Below are 9965 nucleotides of genomic sequence, written 5' to 3' on the forward strand. Positions count from 1 at the left end.
GCTCCCCCGTCCTGCGACCCCCACCCCCACATGGGGGTCAGCCCCCCCTGGAGCGCAGGTGAGGTGGGGACAGACCCCACACCCGCCCCTAACCTCCCTCAGACCGACACACAATGGAGGAGCCGGACCCCACTAAGGTGGGGCTGGCCCTGGGGGCTCTGCACCCTTGGACGGGATGGACGCCACTAACTGACCCCCAGGAGCTGTCCCCCCTCCCCAGTCAAGTATTTTTGGCTAAATACCCATAAAACAGGAGCCAGACCCCATAAAGCAGTGGAAGGGGGGCAGGAAAGCTGGGCCAGGGGACGGCAAGGCAATAGGTACCCTCTAAAAGGCTAAAGGAGGTTCACACAGCCCCACATCAGCCCCCCACAGAACGGGGGGTTCTTTATTTACACAGCAGCTTGTTCTGAATACAGCACCAGGCCGGGGGTGCACACAAGCAGCCCCTTCCCTCCCCTCTCTGCCTTTGCGGGTGTAGGAGGGCTCAGCACCCAAACTAAGACCGTCTCCCACCTCCCAAAGGAGCCTCTCTTCCCACTCCTGCATCCTGGCCCTGGCACACCCAAGCCAAGCAGCCAGGCCTGGCCCTGGGGTGCCTTCCTGGGCCATGAGTCTGTGACAACACCACCCCACGAGGTGGGGACAGCCCCAAGCCAGGGCATCATGGCTCAGTCCATCTTGGTGGGCTCCTTCGTACGCTGCCTGGTCTCCCGGACAATCTTGGCCAGGGACAGGAGAATTGGGACAGCCATGGGCAGGAAGAGCGGGATGTAGATGGCAAATTTCTGGTCGTCAGGGAAGTAGAGGAGATGGAGGAGAGATGGGTCAAAGAAGGCCCTCTCCGAGGAGGTGACGGCCTCCTTGCTGGCCTGGAAAGCTGCGTGCAGGTGGCCCAGGGACAGCTCGGTCACAGCGCTCTGGACTGAGGCCACTGCCCGGTACACCTGTGTGGGAACAACACCAAGGGTCAGTCCCTGGCCAGGGAGCACCACAAGGACACTCAGCCCCCTCTGCTCCCCACCTCAGGGTGCCCCAGCCCTACCTCAGAGGCAACATCGTCCTTGATGACAATGTTCCCAATCTTGTCCAGGAGCTGGGCCAGTGAGGTCAGGGTGGTGGACACGGTGGCGATGTTCTCCACAGTGTGGGCCCAGAGCAGGTGGTCCAGCTCCCAGTCAGCCAGCCCCTCATTCCCTGGGCTTTCCAGCAGGAACTTGGGGGGCACCTCTTCCCGAGACAGCCCAAAGAGTAACCTGGGAGTAAAGGGACAGTCCCAGCCCACATCACAGGCCTGCATTCCCATGAGCTCCCTGCTCTTTTTCCCTGCTGCATTTAGTCCCAGTCCTGCCTAATTGCCTCCTGGATGTGGGGCAGGATAAGCCAAGCCTCCTACTCAAGGAGACAGGAGATGTGCCAGCACCCCTGGCCACAGAGCAGCGATGGCCAGTAGCCAGCACCTCAAAAGGCCACAAAGAACCACCCTCAGCCTCCCAGAGCCCACGGAGGGAGGCATGAACAAGCTGTTTGGGTACAGCCTGTTCTGACCCCACTGATTTCCACAGAGGCCTGGGGAGGGAAGAGAGCATCCTCACCGGAGCTGGGCCAGGAAAACCTCCATCACTCGTGCCATGTCCACGTCCACATGCAGAGGGAGGGAGGCTTGGGGGGAAGCAGGGGCTTCAACGTTGTAAACCTGCAGGAGAACATGTCAGCGAGGCATAGCTGGGGCCTCAGGGCCAGCAGGGTCACCAGCTGGGAATGGGGAGGCACCACCTTGTCCCAGCACTGCCAGCACCCCCATGGCTCCCGTACCATGATGCCGCCCCAGCGGGGGCTGTGGAAGGCGTTGGTGCTCACTGGGGCTCCATCCTTGTCCTGGATGTACAGGGGGGAGTGGGAGCGCTCCGGCACGTACAGCAGGAAGTTCAGCACGGGGTAGAGTGAGGCAGCACTGGAGCCTGCAGTGGCACAGAGTCACAGAACTCTTGTGGCTGGCAGGGACAGCAAGAGCAGCTCACAGCCCAGCTCCTCCTTCACAGCACCCCCAGCAGCTCTCACATGGGCTGGGGGGGAAAGGGACACAGGCACAGCTGTCCCCTCTCCCTCAGCAGAGCCTGGGCCCATGAGACAGATCCCAGCGAGCCATGAACATGGTGCTCACCCAGCCGGGCCTCCACGGGGTTGATGACGTGCGGGAGGCTGTGAGCACTCAGGAGGAAGCTGGAGGACTCCTTGTCATAGCGTGGTGTCACTCCTAGGACAGCGTAGTACAGGATCTGCAGGCACACAAGAAATGTTGCCAGCAGAGGAGCGCATCCCAGGGAGGTCAGGGCTGGGCTTTCCCCACCATCTCTCCCAGCCCTCACCTGTGAATCCACAGAAAAGTTGGCCACCAAGCTCAGTTTGTCCAGGACGGGCTTCACGTAGCGGTTCACAGCCCCCTCGATGTCCCAGTCCACGGTGTGGGACTTGGGGTCAGGGTTCAGCAGGCTGAAGGTGATCTCATACCCTGCAAGGACCTGCAGCCTATGAGGCACCGAGGCCGTGACAGAGCTCCCAAGAGCAGCAGGGCCTGTCCCCTCCTCCCTGGCCCACGCCAGTGTGGGGTCACACCAACAGAGCAACCACAGCACAACCCTGGCCCAGAGCAACTGCTACAGGCAAAGGGGTCTGTTAGCCCAGAAGACATCCAGGGATGCTACAAGCAGAGCAGGAATGGGATCCTCCCCAGGGACAGAAGGTTTTCCCGAGGCCAGGGAACAGGGATGGAGGGCACATCCATACCCAGGCTGGATTTCAGGTACCGCCGTGCATCAGGGCGGAGCTGACCACCGGGCACACGGTCTGAGAGGGCGGCGGCGATGGAGCTGGCCGTGAAGGACATCACCTGTGTCACCTCCCGGAGCTGGGCCTGCAGGGCAGCCAGGCTCCCCCCAGCCCTCACCAGGGCGCTGCGGTGCTTCCCCACGTAGACATTGATGCCCTGGGGATGGGATGGGATGGGATGGGATGGGGTGAGGGCTGGGAGCAGCACCCTGAGAATGGCACAGTGCCACCTGTGACACATGCCACCTCCCAGGGGTGAAGGACGCAGAGACTGGCACCACAGGGTGCTGCTCCCTACCTGAGGCAGGAGAGAGGAGGTTTCAGGGACCACATACATGGTTAGAGAGCCCAACGTGGTGTCCTGCAGTGGGTGCAGAGCAGCATCAGCCTCTGGGGAAGACGGAAGCACTGGCAGGGTTGGGAATTTCACTCCAATCCCCATCTCATTCTGAGACAAAGCAGTATTCTCTGCTCAGCCAGCCTTGGGAAGAGGAGCTCCCCAGCAATTTCCCTGCTCCAATACCTCGTGCAGTCGCCGCAGCCAGCGCTGCCTCCTCCTGACCCGTGGTGCTGCGATAGAGCATCTCATAGCGGGACATGACGCTGGTTCTCACTGCAAGGGCAGAAAACCTGAGTGAATCTGCTGATCCCAGGCCCCTCCAGGAGCCTGGTGCTCACAGGAACAAGGGACAGCCCCAGGGGGACACACAGTACGAGGTGCCAGCAGGGTGAACCACTATGGCACGTAGCATCACTGGTCCACACTGGTAGTTGGGCATCCCCATCCCTAGGCAATGGGGCTGGTCCCTTCTCTGTAGCACCCTGCGACTTTGTTGTCTCCCCAGTGCTCCCTGCACCGCCAGCTCAGGGCAGGATGGTACTGGTGAAAGGGGGTTTGGGGTCCCGGGCAGGTTGGGACCCCTCGGGAAAGGACGAGGCCACCCAAGAGGAGCAGACGGGGCAGGGACAGACAAGGAGGTCTCTCACGGTTCACGGAAATCTCCATCTCCTGCACGTCCCTGAAGGGCAGCGGCCTCGGCAGGTCCGCGGGCACCGATCCCGGGCCGAAGACCACGGCGATGGGCACCACCAGCTGAACCTGCACAGGGACAGCGTCAGCCCGGGCCCCCGAGCCCCCAGACCCGCCGCCCCCGGGCCCGCCCGGCGCTCACCGGCTGCTGGCCGAGCCCATCGATGTCCGCGTAGGGCAGGGCGGCGCGGTAGGTCTCGGTCGTTTTCCACCATAGCGGCAGCCCCAGCACCACGGCGATGGTAGCGAAGGACAGGGCGGCGCGCCGCCCCCGCGCCCGCTCTGCGGGGACAGCGCTCAGCACCGGCCCGGCTCCCCGAGGACCGGGGTCGGAGGGCCGAGAGACAGCGAACAAGCACCGGGCATCCAAACCCACCAGTACCTGCTTCATCCGCCGCTATGGCCGCCGCCACTGTCGCCGCCACCATCTTCACTTCCTGGCCCAGCCGGGCAGCGTGCCCTGCGCCCAGCCCAGCCAATCAGAGCTCACAACACCTAGCACAGCCAATAGGCGCGGCGTGCGCCGCGCGGCCGAACAGACGGGCGGCCAGAAGAACCAATCAGAACGCGTATCGGCCCCGAGGAGGCGGGCTTTAACCTCTACGAGTGCCGCGAAGGGACACGTGGCGGCGCGGCCGTGCGTGCGTGGGAGCGCGGTAGACACCGGGATAGTGCCGAGTACCGGGACAGGGACGCGGAGAGGCGGGGACAGGAGCTCCTCAGCCGCCTCGTGTCTCTTAGGGGGAACCCACCCACCCTCTTCCAAGCTCACGGAGCCTCACGATGTGTGTGGGAGGGCTGAGACCCAACACAGCTCATTGCATAAGGGAGCACAACACGCTGCCGGTGATGCCCGGAGCGGGCGGGAGGGACGGGGCGGGCACAGAGCTGCCGGGTGCCCCGCGGCGAGGAAAAAGGCGGCACGGCGCTGTCTCTACCATTTATTCGTTGTTAGGCTATTTGGTACACGGGGTGCACATGGCGAACACAACACAGGCGCCCCAAGGGCGGCAGCGACCAGGACTGCAAAGCTACGGCAGGGCAGGGGCACCCCCAGGCCTCCCCTCCTGCCTCCCACGCGGCCTGCCCTCCTCCCCTCACGGCCCGGCCGGAGCCCCCGGCCAAAGGGGCACCCGGGTGGCTCCCCCCAGGGCCCGGCTGACCCGGACCCCTCACTCCATCAGCGGACACGGCGTGGGGCCGGCCCGTGGGGCGCTCCCCCCTTCCCCTCCCCGCGTGGCGGCTCCCCTGGGCGGCTGGGGTGGAAGCGGGGTGTGAGCGGTGGCGGGGAGGGGGCCGGGACGGGGGCCGGGGCCGGTGGGGTGCCCGGCCGGGGCTCAGTACGCGTGGTTGGCCACGTAGAGGGACTGCCCGGCAGCCCCCGAGTCGTCCCCGCTGCCCTCATACTTGCCCAGCGCTGCCAGCCCGTTCACCTGCAGGGGAAAGAAAGGTCAGTGGTCACTCTGGGGTGTCACTCAAGGGCTCCAAGTCACTGGGGATACAGCCTTCAGGGTCCGCCAGCTCATGGGGACACAGTGCTTGGGGAGCAGAGCCCAGGGATGTGGCCTTTGGCACCCCTCATTCTTCTGTAGGGAGAAAACCCTCACTGTCCCCCTACAGACACAGTACTGTGTCCCTTCCATGGGGACCATGGTCCTTGGCATCCCTCGTCTCAAGGGGCACAGCCCTTGGTGTTTTCTCTCACCCTGTGGGACACGGTCCTCAGCCACCCCTCCTCCCATGGGTGCACAGTCCTCGGTGTCCCCACTACCCCAGGGTACGCAGCCCTTGGCACCCCCCTCCCAGAAGGGCCACCCCCATCACCTCTGCACGCTTGACAAACTCCTCGGTGGCAGCATCGGCATTGTCCCTCTGCCCACGCCAGGCGCTGAGCGCCGACGCCTGCAGCGCCCGCCCGTAGGAGAAGGTGAGGGCCCATGGCCGCACCAGCGGGCACGTGTTGATAGCGTTGAGGTTGATGGAAGCCTCCTCCTCACTCTGACCCCCAGACAAGAAGGTGACACCTGTGGAGAGTAGGGTTATGGCACAGGAGGGGACACAGGGTATCACCCTCCTGGTCTCTGCCACACGCCACGGCTGGTACCTGGCACGGCTGGGGGCACGGTGCGGCGCAGAGCGGTGACAGTGGCCATGGCGATCTCCTCGGGGCTGTACTTGGTGGGGCAGGAGTGCCCGGGGGTCACCATGTTGGGCTTCAGCAAGGTCCCCTCCAGGTAAACGTGGTGGTCGCTCAGTGCCTTGTAGACAGCTGCCAGCACCTGGGGAGGACAGGCAGCATGATGGAGTCCCATGGCATGGCATGGCACAGCACGGTGCCCACCCTGCTGCCACCCCAGCACTCACCTTCTCCGTCACATACTGGCATCGCTTGAGATCGTGGTCACCATCAGGCAGGATCTCTGGCTCCACGATGGGCACGATGCCATTCTGCAAACAGCAGCCATCACAGTGATGCCCCTGGGCATCCCCCAGCCTCATGGCTACATGGGACAATGCCCAGACCTGGGGAGTGATGTTCAGCCCCGAAGCTCAATGCCCCCCTTGGCAGAAATGCCTAGCCCCATGGGGGGATGCCTAACCTGGGAGGGTCAGTTCTAGGCCCCATGGAGTAATGTCCATGTTTGTGAGGTGCACACAGCAATGCCACGCCCCATGGATTGACCTGACCCTATGGGTGATGCCCATGCCACAAGGCATGTCCACCCACGTGAGGTGTTACCCAACACAGGGGTTATGTCCAGCTGCTGGGCATGATCCCCAGGGATCATCATCACTGCACAGGCGCAGTGCTGAGCCTCACAGATCTGTGCCCACCCCCGTGGGGCAATACCTGCCCACACAGGTCAACACCATCCTCCAGGTCACTGCCCACCCCGTGGGGCGATGGCAGCAGGCAGGTACCTGCTGGCAGATGCTGGCGTAGCGGGCCAGGACGTTGGCGTTCTCCATGATGGCAAGCGCAGAGGGGGTGTGCTCGCTGATCTTCAGCACGCAGCGCCACTTGGCAAAGTCTGCCCCATCCTTCTTGTACTGGGCACAGCGCTCCCACAGCCCATCCAGACCTGCGGGGCAGCGTGTCAGCCCCACAGCCCCAAACCCCACTGCCCCAAACCCCACAGCCCCTGCTACACCTACCCTGCGTGGTGGTCTCGCCATCAGTCCCGGCCAGAGGAACAACACCCTTGTCCACCTGTGGAATGAGGGGAAGGCGGTGCTGAGCCCCACCAGCACCCTCCAAGCACCCTCAGCACCCCACAGACCCACCGGGCACACCCCACACCTTGATGCCCACGACGATGCCCTTGTCCTTGATCATCTGCACGAAGGGGGTGCCGTCATCAGCCTTCTGGTACATGGTCTCGTGGAAGAAGATGACGCCCCCGATGCATTTCTTCACCCGGCTGTCGGCGCTGAAGAGGATCTGGCGGTACAGCCGGCGGTTCTCCTCCGTGTTCTCCACCCCGATCTGGTTGAGGCGCTTGGCCATGCTCCCTGCGGGCACCCAGCACCCTCGTCAGCCTCCACCCAGCGTGAGGAAAAGGGGTGGCGGGACACATTTCCCCCCCCAAAACTGACCTACGGACTCATCGGCTGCCAGGATACCCTTCCCCGGGGCCACGATCCGCAGCGCGATGTCCGACAGCTCCTTCTTCTGCTCGGCCGTCAGCGCGGGATGTTGGTGCGTCATGGTGGCGGTGGCTGCGAGCGGACGGGGACTGAGTCACGCACCATCGGGGCGACACCCCGAAACCACATCTAGCCCCTTCCAAGGGGAGCGGGGACCCCCACGGGGCTGCTAGCCCGGCCCCACCGGCCAGGGCACGTTGTGTAAGCCTCGTGGCAGGGATCGTGGAGGATGCCGGGCAGCTCCCAGCCATTTTGCTGCCTGCCAGCCCGCCCCCAGCCCAGCCATCTTGAGGGAGCGCAGCTCCGCGGGGACCCGCGCAGGACACGAGGGGACCGGGATGGGGGTGCCCTGGGGATTGGAATCCCCCGCGGGGAATGGAAACAGCCCGGGGATGGGGATACCGGAGGGGCGGAAATACTCCAGGAAAAGGGGATAGAGAGAGCCCAGGGAGGCGCTACTTGAGTCTGGAGTTACCCGGGGTTTGGGGTACCCCGGAGATGGAGTACTCCATAGCCGGGAATAGCCCGCGGGGAGATTACGCGGGCGATGACGATAACACAAGAATGAGAATACCGGGGGGACGGAAATAGCCCAGGAATGGGGGACGGAGCCGCCCCAGGGCGGCACAAGCCGGGGATGGAGGTACCCAAAGTCTGGGGTACTCCGAGGATGGCGATACCCCGGGGCTGGCGCCGTCGCGGGGCCGGTGATGCCCCCAGGAGCCGGGGCGCTCGATCCCCCGGCCGGCACCATCGCGGCTTCAGCTCCGCCAGCGCAGGAGGAGTATCCTGGCTCCCCCCAAACCCCCAATACCCCCATGCCCGGGGGTCCCTTTGCCCTGAAGCCCCCCAGCGCGGACCGACCCCCGGGATGCCGCACGGAGACACCCAGCAGGCTCGGCGGGACTGCCGCCTCCCGCCGCCGGGACCCCCCGGCTGCCCCCCCGGCAGCTCCCCCCGGCCCCCCGGCTCTCCCTGACCCCCGGCTCCCCCGTACCGTGTAGGGCGGCGGCGGCGAGCACGGACTGCGGGCTGCGCGCTCCGGCCCCGCGGTAAATGTGGCTGCGGTGCCGCAGAGCTACGTGACCGGTGGGGCGGCACCGGGCAGGACCGGCCTCCCGCCCCGCCCCGGCCCGCCCCCGCCACCGCCCGCGCCCCCCCGCCTTCCCCAGCGCCCCCGTCGGGGTCGTGCCCCTCCGCCGGCGACAACCCGCGCGCTCCTGGTGACCCTAAGGTGACAATCCCAGGCTGGAGACCCCGCTGTACCACCCCTTGGCAGCGCCTTGCCGGTGATGGGGGCCCCTCTGTTTCCCCGCCACCGCCCAAGGACACAGCTGAGTCACCCCTTGTCATGGGCAGGGCCCCCCATGCCATCCAGGCACTCCGCTGTGCCATCTCCAGTTGCTGCTGGAGACCCCTCTGTCCCACCACCCCTCTGCTTGGTTATGGGCAGAGACCTCTGACAGCCCCCTGCTGCTGCTGGGGACGCTGCTGTGCCCCCCTGTTGCCACTGCCAACTAAGGACAGCGATCCCTCCATGCCACCCCCGCGTTGTGCCCCCCTATTCCCATTACCAGTTAGGAACAGAGACTTTCCCCTCATCACCTCTGGACCAGGGACCCCCTTTTCCCACCCCCAGGCTGGGGTCACTGTTACTGTGCAGGATACCCCATCTGGGTCACCTCTGTGCCCAGGGACCAGCAGCACTGAGCCCCAGACCGTCCAGGACAGGGTGGCGACACTCACAGGAGACCAACTTCCCTAAAAAACCACCCGCAGCCGGCACAGGGACAATACCAGTGTCCCCACTCGCCCCACGGGGACGGCTGCCAGGGCCCCGCTGTGCTGAATCCCGCCGTAAAAGGAGGCTCAGCCACCCTGCGTGGCCCTAATCCAAAGAAGGGAGCACATTTCCCGGCATCCCAGAGCCGGGGGGCCCCCCACAACCTCGGAGGGCTGTACCCGACCCAGCGGGGTCACAGAGAAGGGAGGGAGGCAATGCTAGGGAGCAGTGAGTGCTGCTTCTCTGCGAGCCACCCACACACCCAGGACATGGAAGCACAGCCCCAAACATTGCCCGGGTAAATCGGTGCCAGCGCCCGTCGTGTCACGGCACCCGCCCCACACAGAGCGGCAGGGCTGTGGCAGAGGGCAGGGGAAGGTGATTTCCCCCCCCTTGGGCAGGAGAAAGAGGCCATTAAAAACCAGAGCACTTGTTGGAGCGCTGCTATTTTGGGCCAGCGCAGGGGAGGGAGGTGCCGCGTGGTCCCCGTGGCGGTGGGGAGCATCCTTGGGGTCAGGAACACCGGGAGGGAGATCCCGCAGGAGCTGCCTCAGCAGGGAAGGAGGGAGGTGAGGTTGGAACTGTTCTGGGAGGCCGAGGAGCCCCTAAGGGAGCCCCCTCCTCCATGCAGCAGCAGGGACCAAGCAAGGGCGGGGGGGGGGGGGGGGGGGGGGG

General features: G+C 65.0%; 2 protein-coding genes across 2 annotated transcripts; both read right to left on the reverse strand.

Annotated features, from left to right (window-relative positions):
- Positions 1-355: 355 nt before the first annotated feature.
- Positions 356-4349, reverse strand: PIGS (phosphatidylinositol glycan anchor biosynthesis class S). Its single transcript, XM_042026179.1, has 12 exons — positions 4242-4349; positions 4002-4141; positions 3817-3928; positions 3353-3442; positions 3128-3219; positions 2788-2986; positions 2370-2512; positions 2165-2279; positions 1816-1961; positions 1596-1696; positions 1046-1256; positions 356-947 (listed from the first exon to the last, which is right to left on the reverse strand). The coding sequence occupies exons 1-12, from the start codon at positions 4285-4287 to the stop codon at positions 672-674; spliced, it is 1671 nt and encodes a 556-aa protein (XP_041882113.1). The 5' UTR covers positions 4288-4349; the 3' UTR covers positions 356-671.
- A 438-nt stretch (positions 4350-4787) lies between these two features.
- ALDOC (aldolase, fructose-bisphosphate C) lies at positions 4788-8610 on the reverse strand. The gene is made up of 9 exons (XM_042026180.1): positions 8505-8610; positions 7457-7579; positions 7161-7372; positions 7016-7070; positions 6782-6942; positions 6224-6307; positions 5964-6138; positions 5684-5883; positions 4788-5292 (listed from the first exon to the last, which is right to left on the reverse strand). The coding sequence occupies exons 2-9, from the start codon at positions 7566-7568 to the stop codon at positions 5197-5199; spliced, it is 1095 nt and encodes a 364-aa protein (XP_041882114.1). The 5' UTR covers positions 7569-7579; positions 8505-8610; the 3' UTR covers positions 4788-5196.
- Positions 8611-9965: the final 1355 nt, after the last annotated feature.

Source organism: Corvus kubaryi, unplaced genomic scaffold, assembly GCF_017639235.1.
Source record: "Corvus kubaryi isolate FWS band 111438036 unplaced genomic scaffold, C.kubaryi_AGA036_p1.0 37284, whole genome shotgun sequence".
Lineage (NCBI taxonomy): Eukaryota > Metazoa > Chordata > Aves > Passeriformes > Corvidae > Corvus > Corvus kubaryi.